The 19415-nt window shown below is 51.5% G+C and overlaps 1 protein-coding gene across 13 annotated transcripts in view; it reads left to right on the top strand.

Moving 5' to 3' along the window:
- Positions 1–9: 9 nt before the first annotated feature.
- Positions 10–19415, top strand: part of ARHGAP40 (Rho GTPase activating protein 40) — a 40815-nt gene continuing 21409 nt past the window's right edge. Inside the window, exons 1-2 of one of the 13 annotated variants that reach the window (XM_080557523.1) lie at positions 10–362; positions 582–673. In XM_080557523.1, coding sequence (XP_080413649.1) covers positions 615–673 — 59 coding nt within the window. In that variant the 5' untranslated portion in view covers positions 10–362; positions 582–614. Of the gene's footprint in view, positions 363–416; positions 716–751; positions 1147–1205; positions 1764–4491; positions 6328–7588; positions 8893–14084; positions 14666–19415 lie in introns of those variants that run through there. The other 12 variants (XM_080557521.1, XM_080557529.1, XM_080557519.1 and 9 more) reach the window with 12 other exon arrangements.

The following is a 19415-nucleotide window of genomic DNA, read 5'->3' as shown; positions in this document are numbered from 1 at the left end:
AAAAAAATAGCCATTCCCCCGCCGTTCTCAGAGGAACCCACCGCCACCACCTCCTCTTCCCGGGGGCCGCCCAGGGCCCGGGACTCTCCCTCTGGGGGCGGCCCGGCGCTGAGGAACCCCCCCGCCGCCTCCTGCCCCCTGTGGGCCGGGGCTCTCCCTCTGAGGGGACCGGGGACCGGGCAGGTGCCGCGGCGAGGCCCGGCGGGGCCGCCCCGGGGCGGGGAAGGCGCCGCCCGAGGCCGGGCTGCGGCGCGGGGAGGAGCCGCGGCCGCCTGAGGGGACGGCGCGGCGGGGCCGGGCCCGCGGGGCGGCTGCCGGGGGCGGCGGGAGCCGGGAGCAGCGGGGACGCCGCTCGCCTGCGGGTAACGCTCGGGAGAAGCGGGGACGGGCGCGCGGCGAGCGGTTTTCGGGCTCCGAGGCCGGTGGTGGTGGTCCCGGGGCTCGGCCTCCGCTGGGGGGCGGATCAGCGGGGGCTCGCCCCCCGCCCCGGGTGGCTCGCTGGGGGTGCCTGCTGCCTGCAGGGCTTCGTGCTCTTGTCTGCCTCGCCGTCCGCTCAGAAACCTTCGTGTCTTCGTCTTCAGGCAGTTCCCGAACCAGCGTGCTTCAAGTTAAAAATGTTTTACTGCGACCAGCCCAGCGAAGGAGGAGATAAACCGAGGCGGATGGGTAAACTGTATGAAGGTCTAGGTGACATCGCTGCTTCTTGCGTGGCACGGTGATGTTTTAAAGCCCGGTGGTACCGAAGTGTGTGTCCAGGGCAGTTTTTAGTCTGTGTAAACACGCTCGGAATAGCTTTAGCCTGGCTGGGCTGGCTGTCGCTTGCAGCGTCCCTGTAATAGCAGGGAGGTTGGTGCCAGCGTGCGAAACCTGCCCGGGAAGCCGCCTCTGAGGATTATTAGTTCACGCCGAGTTCCCCGATACCACAGCTATGCCATGGCAGTGCTGGCTTTTCCTGGTTTTCCTCTCTCTGAGCTGTGGGAAATACCGCATGATTGAATATTTGGGTATTAGAAATAAAGCCTTCGTGTGTGGATTCTGCTAAAAGTAGTACGGAAAGCAGTTTTGGCTCTGTTTTGGGACCGTGCTTTTTGCACGGGGTCAATGATGCATGAACATGAGCTGGAGAATGGGCCCAGACCTGCAAAGGTGGGGACTTGGTCTGAACCTTGCATTTGTCTTTGTTAAAGCTTTTTTTCTGTCTGAGAGTCTGGCTGTAACTCCTGCCCTGGAGCTGGTCAAAGTGGAGCATTTGGAGTCCGAGGTGTGAATGCAGCGCGCCCTCTCAGCTACCTGGCAGTAGTCTGCAAGTGCCTGAACGGCACCAGTGAATTTGTGCTTTAGTTTCCCTTTGTTGCTACATGCAAAACTGTTTTCTTGGTGTTAGTAGTAACATTAGAGCCTGCAGACCCCTGTGTGGTTACGGAGCTTCTTGCAGCAATTGCAAATAGAAGCTTCTTTAAAATGAAGGCTTCTCTGTACTTGTGGATTTAATTCACCTGTGAGGTCTGTTCAGCTGGGGCAAAGCACCATTTCTCATTTGCGCTCAGCAGCCTCTGTCCCAGAGCATTTCTGTGCTGCAGCAAGTACATATCTTGCTACCAAAGCCTGGAGTAGGAGCTCAGAGCGCAGCGGCAGTGGTAGCTTCTTCTGCCCGAGAGTTGCCTTTCCCAGCTGTAGTTCAGTGTTTCTTTTGTTTGGGGTTAGGCCTCCTGGGAGACAGAAGCCTGCCTTTCCGTATGCCAAACTGTACTGCTGTAATGTAGGTGTGTTGAACATCGGTTAATCTTTATTTTTTTCCCCTTCTTATTTGTAAAGCGTTTACTTTGCTGGCATTTTATAGAATGGGACTGGATAAGCATCCACTAGCAAGTTTCTAAGTTGAAAAACTTAGAAATCAGTTTTGCTCTCCGCTGGGCTCAAAACTCTGGAAGAAACTGCTAGAAGACCCAAACTCTAACTCAGTGCAAACTGCAGTGAAGTAATGTGTTTTGATGGATGTAGATGATAAACACGTCCCGAAAGCAGCATGTCAGAGCGCTTTGGGGTAAGGCACTGCGGCATGCTGCGCTGTCTGTCTTGTCAGCGGGGCCTCTCGTAGGGCCAGCTGGTGCTGCGTGCTGCGCTGGGGCTGTTTACAGCCTTCTCCTGGAGGAGTCATGGGATGATTTAACTGGGCTGACATCTGGTTTGAGTGAAGAGAAATTGGGGTTCTTACGTCCAGCTGCGTGTAGAAAAACAATGCTTGAGAACTGGCTCATCATCCGTTGTGCCCCAAGAGGGCGCAGCAGCAGCGTAGTGCTGGGTGTAATCAAGAAATCTGAGGGTTTTTTTTGCTGGTGGTGGTAGTTTGTGTGTGCGTTTTTCTTTTTTTGAGGTGGTGTTTTTGCCACTGAAAGGAAAAACCCATAAATGTTGGCTTCCAGTTCTCAACATCTTTGAGCGGTTGGGTGGTCAATCACATCCTTGTCAAAGCATTATAAATCTAAACAGGTAAGGGTCCAGCTTGCCGTGAGGAAAAATAATGCTTCCTCTGAGTACAGGGAGCAGTGCTGAAACGCATCCCACAGATACGACGGCGCCTCTGTCCTTTACAAGACCCAGCTGGCCCACGCGCTCAGCATCCTGGTCTTGCCTCAGTGTTGATCCTCCTTTAAGCAGGAGGCTGGATAAGGCCTCAGGTGACCTGAGGATCCCCGCAAGTGTGGTTGCGATAGTTTGAGAACGGCAGGAGTTGCGCTGGGTTCTGCTGCTCTGGCGGGACGAGGAGGGAGCTAAAGGTTACGAGTGTAAATGCTAAGCACTCTTAGCTTTTCTTAATCCTTTAAAACTTGGAGATCACAACGCGCGACCAAGGATGCAGCGTATTCTAGCTCTGTATGTCTTTTAGGCTCTCAGTTCAGCAAAACTTTTGCTCGTTTTGGGATGTTTTGGCCCATGTGCCAAACTCCAGGCAGTTTAAGTGCTTTCAGTTTGGAGACCTAAAAATGTCTTAGTTGTGACATGGTGTTTGAGCTTTCCTGTTGCAAATGTACGTTCCATATGGCATTGATTCTTAATTGAAACCTGCTGGAGTTATTTTTAATCCTGCAACGTATTACGTGAAATATTCTTCATGTAGCTGACTTAAAAGGCTTGCCCTTAATTAGATGTTTCTAATCAGTCTGTGGTGCTCCTTTCCGTAGTGCTGTTCCTTTCTAAGAAACGTGATTTTGATTTATATAAGCCACTTGGTGTCTTAACTAATAAATTAGCCTCCAGCTAATCAGTGCCAGGCAGGAGTGTGAGTTCCACTGGTCTGTGAGATGTTAAATAGGACAAGAAAATGATTACTGAGGAAACCCACCTACATATCGAATACAACCCGTATGTTTTGTTATTTATACTGCAGACTTTAGGTGGTCATTCAGAGCATCATCGTTAGCCATGTGGTTGAGTCCTTCCAGGTGTGTCGTGTAGCAAGAAAGCTCGTCTGAAATCTCTGAAAGCTCTAGGTTTCAGACTGAGGTGTTTGTCATGCTTTCTGGTATTTGCTGGTCGGTAAGACCGTTAGGTCAGCTCGCAGGGGAGCGCGTTTTGTGATTGCAAAGAGGTTTGGAGAAAGAAATACAAAAGCTGATGCAGCTAGAAGCGTATTCCCCAAAGCAGATTACTCCAAGAGTCTGGAATGTGTTGGTGGGAGGCTTCAGTTTTAGCGAGACGTTGCTCTGTGCATGCAGGAGTTCTTCCCCTCCGAAATAATTGTTTCCATCTGCACAGCTTGTTCCATCAGTGCCTGGGCTTTGGGCTGTGTGCGGGATGTGGGGCTCTTGTTAAAATGAGGGTCTTTCACTAAGCCCTCCATGCTGGCTGTGTGTGAAGGGAACTTTGCTGTTATCGTGCAGCAAAAAAAGAGGGCGGTGCCCACCGGGGGAGCTTGGAAAATAAGCAACAACCTGGTCTGTTTGTCGCGTCCTTTTAAAGGGTTAGAGGGAGAAGTTTTGGGACCCACAAATCTTGCGTGTCTGGCAAGCGCTGATGTTAATTCCCGAGTCGGAGTTATTCGTTCAGTTTTTATGCAATGTGAAACCGTGTCCATCCATTGTACCTGGAGGTGTCCTAGACCGCTGGTATCGAATACTGCGGCTTCTTCTCCGTGAGCTGGCCGGGTGAGCCCACGCGCTGCCATCGTACGGTGGAGCCTGAGCACAGGGAGCGGTACCGAACGCGCTGTACAGTGAGCGCTCAGCATTCCAGCAAACAGCTTGGCCGAGGCCCAGACACGTGGATTCCTGTTTGCTGAGTTTTGCAGCGCTAATGTGCTTAGCGCTTTGTCCCGTTTTGCCCTTTTACAGAACGTGTCTCCTAGGATGAGGGACTTCGTTAGCAACGGAGGGTCGTGCCCACGTGTTACCAGTACGTGCCTTTTGGGAAGGGGCTGCCATGGAGGTGGGGAGCGCAGTGGCGAGAGGCAGCTCACCCAGCACGTGCTTGCGGTGCAGCAGCAGAGCAGGCAGCCTGTGCTTTGGTAAAGCCGTGGCAGCAAGCTCCAGAGCAAGCGTTTTGCTTTTTTTTTCATATTTCGGTTCTCCCTGCCAGCTCACCTGACGCAGCCCAAGAGAGAGAACCTTTTAACGAAGAAACAGTGTGATGACACAAACTGGGAGCACTCATGGCTCCCTCGCCTGAGAGGCCGTATCACATCTGCTGTCTTCTCTCCGAAGGGCCAGGCTTCTCAATTAGCTGATGCCAATTAGTTGGGGTCAGGGAAGTGCCCGCTTGCTGGAGGGGGTGGCACGACGTGGCTTCAGTTCTGGGTGAACCTCCACCGCGCTCAGTGCGCTGTGGATGTGGAGAGCACACATGAGAGGAAAGGAAGGAGGTCTGGGGGGGGGGGGCGCCGAGGCGTTTGAAGGGCTGTTTTGTAGTGCTGCTGCTTTGGGGCAGGGCGGTGACTTTCACGTGACAGCTCTGGAGCTTGTGCACGAGACTGTCTCGCTGAGGGTGGCTGCCACCTGGCTGCTGTCAGCTCCGACTTTTTCAAGCTGCCGCTCTCAGTGAACTCCCGTGCTGGTGTCCTGGGGTCTCAGATTTCTCAGCACCTCTGTACGCGCACAGCTGAGCATGCAGCCAGTGCTTGACCCCATTTTTCATGGCTTGATCATATCTCAACAGCCCTCACCGAGGCACCATCACTGGAAACGAAGGCAGTATTTCTCATCTTGAGGTTTGAATTCTAGAGGAAAAACAGGGCTCCTGCTGCGCGTGCACTGGGTGTGAGCTGTCTCCTTTGACCTCCTGATTGTGCCGTAGGTTCAGCTCATGCCTGCTTGTGAGGTTGGTGCCTGAAAAGTCTGCTTCCCCTGGCTAGCCCGTTCTGTGCTGGCTGTCAGATTGCTGGGCAGCAGTGCCGACCTGGTGCCTTGGTTTAAACCCCAGGGGGATCAGTGCAAATAAGAGTCTGGGTTTCGTGAATGTCTGTTAGTCCCTGGGCCTAAGGCAAAGGATAATGCCTGCAGCTGGGCACTCCCAAGCAGTGAGAAGTCAGTTCCCTCACACCGCTGCGTGGAGGGAGGTTATAGCACATACAGAAACGTGTTTTACTGATTTGTGTGGTGGGGAAGGAGCCCAGGTGTGATACCTAACGAAACGTCCTGCTGGCTGAGCTCATGCGTCTGAAACTTGAAATGAAAAATATCCTTTATGATCCAGGAGGAGAGATGACTGCACGCATCGCGAAGACGCTGCCTGTTCTTGATCAGGCTCCTCTGTAGCGTAGGAGGAGTTAATATCAGTTCTTGGGTGAACATCAGCATGAAACTCTTGGTAGGTCCACAGCAGGTGGCCAATATATAATGGAACTGGAAGGATATCCTCTTTTGGCAACAAATAAATACAGCTTTGCTGATGAAAGTTGTTTTTCTCGGTCAAGGTAAAGCTCAGACAATGTTAATGTTTGAAAACTGCCGGGCTAACACAGTGGAAGGAAATCCTTGCATGCCTCATAGCGGAAGGTGGCCATGAGGCTGCGATGTATACATCCCTGCAGCTGACCCGAGGTACGGTTGTTTTGGTCAAATACTCTGCAACCCTGGACTCGCTCCAGCTCGTGCATAACAAGGGTAAAAGTAGATAAAGGTACCGGCTGTATTTAGATGCAGCATTTCCTTTGACTAGCAGGAGAGGAAGGATCCCTGCTGCGAGCACCCGCTCCAGCGCCGTCCCTGCTCCAGGAGCTGCGGAGTTCATTCACTTCGCGCTTCCTACGCTCTCTCGGCTCCGCAGAGCAGGCATGAAGCTGCCGGATGTTTGCAGGCCAGGAAGAGTTGTGACCAAGCACAGAGCTGCAAGGTCAGTTGGGAGAACCCAAGGCTTTATTAAACACCAGGATGTTGGGGAAAAAAGCTTTTTGCAAAGCTTAGTCTAGCTGCCGTGATGTGTCAGCTGGAAAACAAAAACGAGCCAGCGCCAAATTAAGAAGTAGGATCGAGGAGAACTGCTTCTTCAAGGGTTTTGTTAGCTCGGTTAGGGAGGTTTGTGCAGTTCTGTAGTGGGTTACACTGCCGGTGTAAATGAAGCAGGTGGCAAAGAAAAGCAGGTCTTTGTGAAGGTCCAGAAGTGTGGTTGCTAGCTGTGGATCTACGAATAGTGTTTAACCATACGTGAGTATGTCTGACAGTAATCCCGAATCAAGTGGCACGGTTTGTTTAGCCCTCTCGTTTACAGGACGACGTACCATACGAATCAATCATTTCATGAGCTCTGCAGGTAAAATCCAGCAAGGGCTCAGCCCCCAGACTGAGACTGGTGTAACTTGTTCCTTTTCTAATCCATTGCTCCGTTAGTTCACAAACTCACCAGCTCACGTGCTTACAGGCGAGCCAGTTTCCCAGCTGATGTTGGGGGCGCTCGTCCTTCTCCTGCGTTACGGCGCCTGCGCCTCCTGCACCGCAGCGGGAAGCCCGAGGCCCTCAGCCCTGCGGGTGCTGATGGGTCTGCACAAAAGGCTTCTGGGCAAGCTGCTGTACTTACACCTCCCAGCGTGGAAGCTTGGCCCCTGCCATTCCTGTGGCAGTTCGAGATCACTCCGCAGACGTTAGGTCTTACCAGAAACTGCCCAGCAGCTGCTTCTGCACAGCTGCAAGGGCAGTCAGCCTCCTCTCCTGCTGCCCCTCGAGCCCAGCACGTGCAGGGCTCTGGCTTTAGCCCCATGGTGCTGCTCCAGCACAGGCCAGCATGTGCTGTGTCGGGCCACAGCCTAACCTGTGTGAATGGCCACCGTAAAGCAATGCCTGCGTCAGGAGGTGCCCGTTGTACAGCAGCGGGGCTGTTTAGCCCAGCCTGGTGGTGTGACCCACGGCTCTCGGTGTCAGGCTGGTTGTACCAGCCCATTGGACTTGCTGCAGCTGAGTTAAAACACAGGTGCAGTGTGCACGCGCTTGTGTGCGTGTCTTTAGGTTTACTTTTATGAAATGTTCTTAGTTTTCAACTCAACTGCGAGTCCAGCCTGAATTTCTGACTCCTGAAGTTGATGGATTTGACAGTGTGCACTCAGTGGATGATCTTTATGATGTGGTCTTTTTGCCTCTGAAATAGCACTGCGTTACTCTGAGCTTACGTGTTGGGTGTAAAACGAAGAATGAAGATCTGTCCTGTGCTGTCACTTGATGTTGGACACCTGAGGTCGCCGATACCAGTCTCCCCCCCCAGCCCTGTGGTTAGAGCAGTGAGTCTTCACAGGAGCAAAGCAAGCAGCATGCAGGCGTGTGTAGGCACTGTCGCCTCTCCCTGAGCCCTGGGATGATCAGTGCACAGCCAACCTCACCTGCCCTGGGTGGCTCTCTGAATCCTGCCCTACAAAGTAGTTTGGCAAGGTCTAGCAAGCTCTTTGTTCCCCTCATTGGCCCTCGAGTCCTAGATCACGGCTGCAGTCTTCTGGTTTTCATAAAGACTTGTGTAATTAAACTTCGTCGTGAATATTTTGGAAAAACAAACCCACCCCTGATGAGCTAACGAAGCCCTGACTGCTAACAGCTCCGTCAGAGCGGCTGGCCGCGTTGTGAAATCGGTTCCTGCATTCCCCACGAGTTTTGTTCCAGCTGTCGCGTCGTTTATAGATGCAGCGAGTACGGGCAAGCTCTGCGTGGTGGCTGCGCAGCAAGGCTCCAGTGCGGCGTACACGGTGACAGCTGGCTTGGTCTTTAACCTCTGAGCCTTTAAAGAAGCATCCCAGTTCTGTTTCTGTCCCAGCTCTCTTCTAGAGGACGGATGAGGGGAATGTCCATAAATACAGCCAGTAGCGTGCTTCTCATCTCCCCACGCAGAAAACAAGTTTGGATTTCTCCTAGTGGACCTGTGGAAGGGGTGACAAAGCAGAACAGAAGCCTGTTAGGGCAAATGCTGGCGCTTCTGAGTACCGGCACAACTGTTGTTTATGGGTGAAATAATTGACACTCGCTACTGTCTGCCTGCTAATTAAAAACTTCTGCTCCTAGGCTGGGTTACATTTTCCTTTTACTTTGGAACTCACTGAGTAAGAGGGATCTGTAAAAACGCTGCTCCCTTTAAGAGGGGAGTATCGTGCTGTCCCCCACGGCCCCTTGGCAGGGACAGTCCTGCTAATGCAGTGCCTCTGCTCTCAAGTTTCCGTGCTGGGGACCAGCACGGGGAGGGGTTCCCAGACCAGTGGAAAAGGGTGGGTGGCTCAGGCTGGCTGCAGGTTCCATCCTAACTGCGTCCCGAGAGGTAGGAGCCCCCTGACAGCCTTTGGGAGCTTTTCTTTGCTCCTAGGAGGGAGACCCACACGTGAGCAAAGGGGCATTCAATTCCGAAACAAGCGTCCTGTATCCAGGAGTATGCAGGGACCCGTGTGGTAGCTGTTCTTCTCTGGACCTTGAAAGAATTTGGAGCATCTAGGTAAGTGAATTCAGTTTTCATTATTTATGAATATTTTATTTTTTACAAAAGCTTCCGGGGAGACTTAAATCTTATGAGATAGTAAAATTGTTCCAAACAAGCAAAATAACCAAGCAAGGCGTTGCTTTGAAAACTTCATTTTTGCCTGGACTTGGACTTGAAGTATTTTGCTTTTACTAAATGACTCGGAGTGACCTGCTCACTGCTACACAACTTACTTTTTTCCTCCCATTGTCTCACCAGCCGCGTGGAAGCTCTGGCTGGCCTGAGTCAGGCTGTCAGTTGTTCAGTGTCTCATCGCCTTGGTAGCTCTGAAGCGTTTGCTCCTGTGCCGACCGTGGAGCTGTGCCATGTGCACGTCTTCTCTTCTAAGAGTGGCTGTCTGGCATTGTTGGGGCAGTAACTCCCGTGGGATGCCTGACAACACCCTGACTCACGGGGAGTTCAGCCCCGGGAGCCCATCCCGCTGCTCGGGATGCTGGTGCAGGAAATAAACAAGATGACAGCCCAGCACATCACGTCTTGGGGCTGAGAACTGGGGCAGCAGAGTAAGAGAGCCCCTTTCTGGCGCTCCTGTTTGTGGCTGTTGCCCCGTCCCTTTCCCCAAACGGGAAGAAAATCCAACCTGCAGAAACCAGAGTAAGGTGTGTGAAGTGCCCTGGGATGCGGGTTTTGGAGTTTGAGCTCATGCTTATACCTTTTTTTCCTATGAACGTGAAGGAGATGCAGAGCACTCGGTGCAGGAGGTGAGGATGGTGCTGGGGCGAGCTCTGCAGCAGGGATCCCCGTCCCGTGTGAGCTGAGCTGACCCGGCCGGACCGTGTTTGCTGCTGGTTACTCATTACAGCCACTGGGGTCACCGGCTGCTGGCCTGCTGTCCTCCTGCCTCTCTTCCTTCACACCTTAAGAATGATGTGAGGCACTTTGTCAGCACGGGCCCCTGCGTTTGAAGGAAGTGAACAAGGATCTGGGTGGCTGTTAACCCGGTGCCTGTCGTGTCTGTCACCTCTCTGCCTTTGGTGTCCCGCAGGGAGGAGAGGGTTTTTGCAAGGCATGGCACCCAGTAGGTGTTAGGCATGTGTTTGAACGGGGACACAAACAAGGCCAGCCTCACAAACCAGCGAAGGTTTCTAATTTTGCAGTCTGAAAATGCCCAGGAGGCAGAAGCACATTCAATTAAGTCGGTAAATAGGTCCTGGTTATTCATCAGAATAAGTGTTTTTGTGCATTAAGAATAGCTGCTGTGTCTTAGGACTTCCTCCTATTGTTACAGCTCTTCCTTCAACAGTGGAAATGTTTTGGGTGGTTTAAATTACATTTACAGTAGTAATTAGGTTTAAACAACATCACAACTCACTTATCTAAATATACATGTGTGTAAAAAGCGCTGGCTTCCTCCTCCTCCTTCATTACCCTGAGCCATGACATGCTGGATCGGGCTGCAGGACGCTGGCTGCTCCTTGCCTTTTGCCTTTATCCAGTGGCCACGAGCCTCAAGGCAAGGTGGTAAACTGCCTGCAAATAATCTTGTGGGTACTGGTGCTTGTAGTAAGTCTGTTTAACTTATTTTTACGGCTTCCACGTTGCAGTTTCTCGCAACTAATCCGTTCGTTCTTGTGCACGGTTTCAATGTATGGTAAGAAGAGGAGGAGCAGCGGGAGGTGGCCGTGCATCCCGACGTGGCCAGTGTGGGGATCTCTGCTCGGAGCTGCTGGGGATCTCTGCTCGGAGCTGCTGCCTCTGCCTGGGGCGTGCCGAAGTGGCTCTGCCTCTGCCTGCTCGTCCCGCTCCGCTGCGGCATCGCCTCCACGCTGATACCCGTGGCTCCTCCTTTGCCCATTGGTGTTGTGGTTTTTTTTTTTTAATTTTTAGTTTAAGTTTGACAGCTATTTGTGTGCAAACAAGCTCTGTGTAGGAATCATCCCCTCTTGCTGTTCACCCACCGCCTGAAGCCCTAATCCTCTGTTTGCTGCAACCCTTCGGTGCAGTAAAGCAGATTACGTGCGGTGACACAGAGCTCGTGGCTGTTTTACAGTAAGTGGGGTCGGAGCCATTTGTTACGGGCTCTGAGCCATCCTCAGAGCAGTGGGGCAGGGAGGGTGAAGGGGCAGCGCTGGATGGCCAGGGAGGTGGCGCTTGATCTCCGTCACTCCCTGGGTTGAGCCAGCAATTCCCCTGGGAGCTGGGGAGCTTTCCCAGGGAGATAACAAAACTGTGTCTTGCACCGCGGAGTAAAATCACTAGCTGGAGCACCTCCCGGGGTCTGAGTGCTGTGTTTCTTGCCAGCTGTTGAGCTGGGAGATGCTTGCTTGATCTCGCAGCCGAGGGCAGAGCAGTGAGGCTGCGTGACGGCTGCCTGCCGGTAGCTGGGGCCTGGTGCACAGCCGCGACTGCGGCCGAACGCTTTGCCCCGGGGCACGGCCTGGGTGCTGCCGCCCTGCTCGGCTGCGAGCAAGCTGGGGCTTGGGTAATGGCACGGCCCTGGTGGCTCCAGAAACTCTAATAATCTGCTAACCTTAATGGCTCTGCGTGGCCCATGGGTAACACTGCTTGAGGGTTTTCGTGGTATGTGATGGAGTGGAGGAGGGGGATAAATTATTTTCGGGTTTTCCTAATAATCTGCACTCCATAAAAATGAACCTCCCCAAGGAAAACGGATTGTGTTTAAGGGGTTTCAGCTGCATTCAGGCTTTTTGCTCTTCTTCAGGTTGTAGTGCTTTTGACTTACGTTTGATTTGGGGATGCTTGACAAATGAAATGCTGCCCTAAGTTCTTGCAGTGCAGCTCATGACCACGTGTTGAAACCGACCTGCAGGCGCTGCTGTCGAGCTCTGTTGGGGCAAAGGTTTGGTGCAGCCCTCCCAGACTCACAGGCCCTGGGCTCAGGTTTCCAGGCATCACATGCTTTGCTCAGCTGAAATTCCTGACTATCTGAAAGTGGGTGGGATGTTTTCCACTTTTTTTTTTTGGTCCTGGAGAGAAAAAAAAAAAAAGGTTTCCTGAGCAAGCCAAGTCATGTCCGTTTGGCAGGGTGCACAGATCCCTGCAGAACCAAGTCCTGCACTAAAGCCGTGTCGTTGGCAGTGCTGGGCTCGTACCAGTGAGTCACTGGAACTAACTGTGCCTGCTGGGAGCACTGGTACGTCTCTTTGTTCCCACGTTTGAGGAAGGTGATCTCGGTCTGGTGAGCTTGGCTCATCTTTAATGACACCAGGAAGTCTTTCCTGGTGAATGAAAGCTCAAAACCGGGGTTGGAATATTTATCCGGATCCGGTCCATCTTCAACTGCAGGCTCATCTGGCCCCTCTGTCCTATTCTTCCCCCTTTCTCACGGAGTGAGAAACAAACTTGCTACTTATTCCTCTCGATACCACGAAAGCCGGAGTCCAGACGAGAGGGAAGGTGTGAAAGGCAGTAGATGGAGGTACAGCTGCTGTGTGCGCACCTCAGTCAATCAGATCTTAATTGTTCTGCAATGCTTGCATGCTGCTTTGTGTGAGTAATTAAACGTACTATTAAAGAATTCTCTTTTCACTCTGTATGCTTTAAATTCTCCCCAGTTTTGCAACAAGCCTGTGACGATGAAGCTGGCTCATCCTCGCGCCTGACAGAGCCGGTCTGTCTGAAAACCTACCAAAAAGTAAAAGCATCTGGCTGGAGTTATTAAAGGAGATATAATGAGAAGGAAAACAGCTGAGGGATAAAATAAACGCAGTTACAGGCTGTCGTCATCTTCCCCCAGTTCTGGCAGCCTGTGTGTGTTTTTGTGTAACCGAGGAGCAGGCTGGCTGCTTGTTTTAGGGCAAGGTGTGTTTGGTGGGAAGCCTTTTGGAGGGGCTGGGTGGTCCCGGGGCAGGACCAGTGCTTCCTCGAGTGGTAAAACCAGCAGGCTCAGGGCAGCCAACTCTCCTCTCGTAAATCTGTCTGGTTTTGCCACTCCTTGCTCTCCTGCCTCGAAACCTGGGCAGCGTGTGCTCACACGCGGTGCCTCCTTCTGTCACGTGTGGCTCCGCAGCACCCCTTGGCTTGTGAGCCTGAGCAGAAGGGTGAGAACGTTTTCCTGCCTTTTCGCATCTTAGGGAGGTCCTTGCGTTGGGTGTATTGTTATCGAGTGCTGCCCACGCGTAATTCAGTGCTGTTGTACAAGCTGCAGCTCGTGGATGGGCTTTTGTTGCAGCTGTGGCTTTCACAAGCTGAAGTTCTCCCAGGCTGATGTCTTCCGTGCTTCATCTTGGGGTGGAGCTGGTGTGGGAGAAGCCATACGGATAACCTGCGTCGTGAATTTGATCCCTTGTGATACTCACGAGGACCACCTGTAGTGAATAAGCTGAATAAGAAATTTGATGTAGGAGGTGTGTGCAAGGGCGGGGGGTGTGCTGGGAAGAGGGAGAGGGAGCCAGCTCCAACTCCAGCTGTCTGGGGTGATCCTCCCCCAAAACCAGGCTGTCTGGCGGTGTGCCCGCGGGTCCCGACACGAATTGGGGCGGCCGGGTGGTGTTACTGCTGGAGCAGATCGGCTGCGGGGTGCGAGGTGAGGTTAAAGTGTCTAGACTAAAGCGGTGGCTGAAATAAGGGCTGTATTAATGGGTAGGGAATTAAACAGGGATTGCTTCTTTGCATGCTTTCATGAGGGACCGTCTCTGAAACAGCTGCTGCTGCCCTTTCAAGCCGTGGCAGGCAAAGCAGGCTGGCCCATAGAGCCAGTCTTCCTGGGAGCATGGGGAACGGAGCGCGGTTATTACCTGGGCGAAATCGCTTTGCATGCCTTCATTAAGGAAACTTTTTAAACAAATAAGTCAGCTGTAACCTTAGCTCCAGGAGTGAGAACGATAAACATCAGAGGAAGGGGAAGTTAGAGAAACGCTGTGAAAGGGGGTTTGGTGGAGAGAGTGGGAATAACACATAGGAATAAAGCCTTTTGGGCACAGCAGAGAGAAAGGACTTTAACCCTTTGCTCGTTTGTATATGGCTTGTTGATGAGATCTTAAATAGGGATCTGGATCTTGCGAAATACCCTCTGTAGGTGGTTTGGGTTTGTGCTGCTCTTTCAACACCAGTGTCTTTCACGAAGCTGTGATTTACGCAGTGCTGGGCTACGGCAGGGTGCGCTGACTTGGCTTTTTTACTAAGTGCTCTGTTTGTTGGTGCTGGTGTGCTGCTTTTTATTTGCTGCCTCCCTTCCACCCTATACCCAGGCAGATTTTTTTTCCCTTGATGTTCTCTTACTCCTGAGAAGTGTAACTTTGCGGAGCAAATCCAGTGTTTGACTCCTCCTTCCCAGTGCTGCTTGTGGGAGTTACTCTTTTCACATGGCTGCGACTCCAGTTAATATTTAGCAAGCTTCAGCTTTGGCACAGGCTTGGAAATAACTCCTTGCAACTCCCCGATTCCTCTGAGTGCCGGCCGCTGGCTTAGCGCTCTCCTTCAGCCCCTGGTGTGCCTGCCTTGGAGTGCCAGGTGTATCGGTGGTGCCTTCTGCTCCGTGTCCCGTGGGTGGGCAGGCAGGGAGGGAGGAGAGGCTGGGTGCAGCACCAATCAGCGACACCTTCCAGGTGACGAGGAGCAGCTCTTGGCAATCGCTTTCAGGCTCCTGGGCTCGGCGGCAGCGCTCGCTGCGGCGTGGATGGACTGACTGCTGCTCCCCTTCCTCGCCGGACATGGACAGGCTCGGCAAGCAGGGCTCGGGGGCTGCCAGGACGCGGATCCCCAGGCCCCGGGTGGTGCTGCAGCCCATCCAGACGCCCGGCTGCTCGCTGGGCAGCAGCGTCTGCAGGTACGGGGCTTGGTGTGCGGGGCACGGCTTCGCCGGGTGGGCATTCCTCCCCCAAAGGCAGGCTGGAGGGAGAGCCGCGGCAGGACGGGTGGAAACGAGATAGATGATGGCTCGCTTGCCTCTGGAAATCTGTTCTTTAAAACTGTGCTCTCACTGCCTTGATTATGAAAAGCAAACATATTAAAAATTCCTTTTATTTAGTGTGAACATAATAGTTTTTTTCCAGTGGTGTCAGTCTGGAAGTTGGACCCGCAGGTGTGCGTGTGTTTGGGGTAGTGCTGTGGGAGCTGGTGAACGCTGTGTGCATCTTCACAATCCGGTAGTAAAGATGCCTTCACAGCTTGTGTGTTTTGAAGGCTTTTCAGTTACTTACAGAACCTGTAGGAAGGTAAGAACCGCTTCTTTATAAATATTCTGCAAACCACGTGTAAGGTACAATTGAAAACTGAACGCCTGCTCGACAGACACAGTCCTCTCTGTGTGCTAACAGGACATTAACTGACTCAAGGTCGCATTTAAAGCCTGTTTGCATCAGCCTAAAAATTGCACCAAGTTTCAAAATGTCTCCCTGCTGCGGTGACCTGAGTGTGTTGGTTCTGTATGAATATGCTTGCAAGCATCTTACTTATAAACGTAGCACGCTTTGATGTTTCTGTCCGACTTCTCACTTTGCCTAGTCTGTTTTGGATTTGTGTGCAGAAGCGAGAAAGGAAGTCTTGAAAAGATCCCAGGCAAAATTTGAGATTCAAAACAAAATCTTAGGGAGAGTGACCCAGGAGTAATATGGTAAATGACTTTAAACTTATCCGTGTGTAAGAGGACCAGACGAATGCGTAGAGATTGTTGCAGGGTTTCTTTGATGAGAAATAAAAATATCCAGTAACAACTTTTTTTTTTTTTTTTTTTGCCAAGCAAGTTAGATTTGTTCCAAGGTCCTTACTGGTGCCAGAACCTCTGTGGTCAGATCTGAAGAGGCTCTCTAGCTGTGACCGTAACATTCAACCTCTACCGAGGGGCAGTGTGCAGCTGCTTAGCCAGCTCTAACCAGCAGGTGAAATGTGTCCCGTGCATACCTAACTTCTGTGGTAGCTCACACCTAGCGTGTGCCCATGCAGTGAGGTGGTTGGGAAATGGTACGCAGAACATCCTCGTGGTCTAATTAATTGTCTTTAATGACTGTTTGTTTTCCCAGCGGTAGCTGCGGGGATGCTCACTGGATTCCCATGCAGAGCATGTGGTGGTGTCACGTCTCCAAAGCGCTCCTGAGCAAAGGCAGGTGCTGACCCAGCTCTCCCCACCCCGTGCTGCTCCTCTGAGCTGGTGCTGCACGGGGTGCTGGCAGGCGGAGGCTTTGCAGGCAGCTCCTTCCTGGTGCGTGGGGTTAACCTGCCCTCGGCAGCTGCCTCGGATCAGCTCCCCGGCCTGGCTGTTGTTCTTGGAAGGCGTGCTTTCTGCAAGGCCAGCGTTTCTTCCTCTTGCTACATGGCCTTGAGTGAAGCGCTATTTATAGGGCTTATCTGAGCGGAGGCTTTTCATGGCGATGTAATAGCCGAGCAGTTTGTCTTAGGTGTGATAACTCTCCCCTGAGAAATGCAAGCGAGGAACTTACGCCTGTCTTTCCCATGTTCCAGCATCCCTAGACCCCTTATGCACGAAGCATAGCTCCATTCTGCCGCACATCTCTCAGCCCCTCCTTACTGTGTGCTGGCCAGCAGCTTCTTCTTGTCTCCTCTTTGTAGTCTCTCGCCTGCTCCCACATATCTGAGCAACACAAAATTACTTTTCTCTGCTCTAACGTAGGTATGGCTGGTAGAATGGGCTACCACAAGAAATGAGAACAGGTCGTGTCATCCTTACTTTAAGTTCAACATCGAAGCAGCTGTAAGACGTTTAGTACGGGTGAATCTGTGCTTCTCTAAAAAGTCTTTGTTTTAATGAATAATGACATGTAAAAAAATGCTCTGAACTTATTTGTAAAGGATTCAAACACACTAACCTAATCTTTCCTCTGAAAGCCACGTGGGCACTCTCCTGCTCTGTCCCCCAGCTGGGGCGCTGAGGCGTACAGGGGCTGGGCTGAGCATCCTGCCTGAAGTCACGGGTAGTGGAAGTAAAGTGAGGAGGTGAGGGTGTCTCGTAGCAGGAGCGTGTTTTGAGGATGGGTTCAGGAACTGGGAGGCATTGACTCATTCTGGCCTTGCTCAAGTCCCTGGCAGTGCGTGCAGTGGGGTTGTGACAGAGTGTAACGGGCAGAGCGAGTGCCAGCACCTCGTCAGAGTCCCGTGAGGGTGCTCTGCCCACGGCATCCCGGGGGGACGCGGGGCTGGCTCTGCGTGGGGGAGGCAGTGGGTAGGAACAAGTGTGCAGGAGCCCTGTGTGCTGCAGGAGGTGCTGGCTGGTCTGTGGGGTTTGGCAAGCTGGTGTCCTGCTCTAGGAGAAACTGGCGTGACAAAGTCCTTGCAGCTGCTGGAAAGGAAAACTGTTCTGAGTTGGGGTGTGCCAGGGTTCTGGGGGTGCGTGACGATGGAAACAGGGCTGGAAATGCTACCTTTAAGTAATAATTCTCGTATGTTCGTATGGCAGATCAGTTCAAACTCGCATTAAATCTCAGTGCTTTGTTTTGACCGTGTGCCCCTTTCTCCAGCAGGATGTCCGTGTCGGTGAAAGGCCTTTCCTGTTTGGCTTACCTTGCCGCTGCAGGGAAAGTGAGCCCCGGGCTCCTCCATGGCGACCTTGCGGTGAAACAGATGGAGGGAGGGCATGGCTTACGTCTTCTGAGGTCAACCCAAACCTTAATGCAACGGGGCAGGCACCTAAACTAACAGACTAGACTAAACAGGGCTTTGAGTGTTTTTGATTTGGCTGTGTCTGCGTGGGTTTATCAGTCCCGTGTTTGTTCTGCTCTCGGTTTCAGTCTGAGACACCTCCAGGCAGATCTGTGATTTTAGGCAAGTTTTGCTATTCCTTAGCTTGCTTATTTAGACCCTTACCAAAGGGAGAGGAGATAAGTCTCTTGCAGACGAAGGGCTGAGATGGGAGTGTTGAAATGGTGTTCCTTTACCCTTAAACGCTTTGACATCAACGTTTGGTTTCAGGTAGGTTATAAACCATGCTTTATCCAAAAATTGCAGCACTGTGGCAGAGGTAACCTCGAGAGGTCAAGTCCGGCACAAGGCACAGTGAAGGCGCCACGCGTTACGCGAGAGCATCCGCGTTCAAGTATTTTTCTCCCCGTAGTGCAGGACAGATAACGACTGTTTTGTCTTTCTGGTGTCACTGCGGGTGTCAGGACAGGAGCTGGGGAGTGGCTGTGTTGTAGTGGGGGAAAGCTGGCTCTGGTCCGCGTTGCTCTTCACAGATGCGGAGTGATCTGGCGTGTCCCCTTTATCACTTGCAGAACAGGCTTCTTCACAACAGCCTTCGGTGACGCTGCTCCCAGAGCTGCTTGCATAATGGCACATCTTGATGAAGCGATTGCAGTGTTACTGCAAACAAGCTCTAATCTTATTAGCAGGCTGCACAAGTGACATCGTAACTCTTCTCGCTCGTGCTGTAGATACAGACCTTCAAGTGCGTTGTCCCATAGGTGCCAAGTCTTTGATAAAATGACTTCACACAAACAGAAGTGGTGTTAGGCAGCAGTGCCACACGAAGCAGGGAGGGCTAGAGGCACCGTAACTTTTTGTAGGGGATATGCTCTGAGACAGTCTGTATGGCAGCGTATGTATGAGCAAACCCCGTATGGTTATGGGTATGCAAAGATACATCAGCAGTGGTAGACTGCTGCTGTGATTGCTGTAATTCTGAATCTCAAACCGCTTTGGGTTGTCAAGCCAGGGAAAGTAAAGCATGCTAGGGGTATATTGGGTAAGTTATTGTTCCTCTTTGCCACAGTAATTTGGTAATTAGTCTGCCTTTATGGTCTCGTCCGAGAAGCTTGAACAGCCCTGTGCTTCTCGCTTTCTCCCAAGGGAGACATCAGCGCTGCTCTTCTGCTCCACGGGTGGAGAGGAAGGGGGAGTTGGCAGGCTGCGCTGCAGGCTGTGCGTGAAATTTAGGGGATTGTAAGAAGAAGAGTTAGACCTTAAAGTAGGACTTGAAAGATTTGCAATAGCTCTTTCTTTTGAGTTAGACCTTTGGCTGACTTGCTATGAATTGGTTCTGTTCTGTTCACAGAGAAGTTATGGAACTTGTGTCCACGACATCTCTTGTGTTGAACTTGCTATCTGCGCGTTGGAAATAGATTTTTTTTTTATTTTTTTTTGTAATTCTGCAAGTCTGAATGAAATCCCAAATTGTGCATCACCTAAGATTATGCTTCATCTAAGAGTTTGATGAGTAGACTGTTGTCTTTCAACAGGGATCTGTTACCACATTAACACTGATATATTTGAAAGAATGATTGAGGTGTAAACTTTCAATTCTTTAATAAAACATATATACTTATATTTAGGTATAAGTATATAGATACATCTATATATGACTTGAGGATTTTCTCTATTTTTTCAAATACTTCTGTCTATTATTTCTTGATGCCTTTATCTCACCACTTGATCTTAAACAAGAAAATCTATCACGTTATGTAACTGATGGTCTGATCTTCCTGGTTCTTCAGCTGGACTTAAACTGCTTGCTTAGGATAGAAACGTGGAAGCAAATTAAAGAGTGTTTTTTTTCCTGCATAGGCGTGCTTGTTTTGTTTCCCTAAATCTTATGTTCTTGTACTCATTGATTGTTTTTGACCTTGAAG

The sequence above is a fragment of the Anser brachyrhynchus genome (genome assembly GCF_964034855.1).
Source record: "Anser brachyrhynchus genome assembly, chromosome: 16".
Taxonomy (NCBI): domain Eukaryota; kingdom Metazoa; phylum Chordata; class Aves; order Anseriformes; family Anatidae; genus Anser; species Anser brachyrhynchus.
Note: the sequence above shows the minus strand (reverse complement) of the source record. Positions and strands in the feature narration are given on the sequence as shown.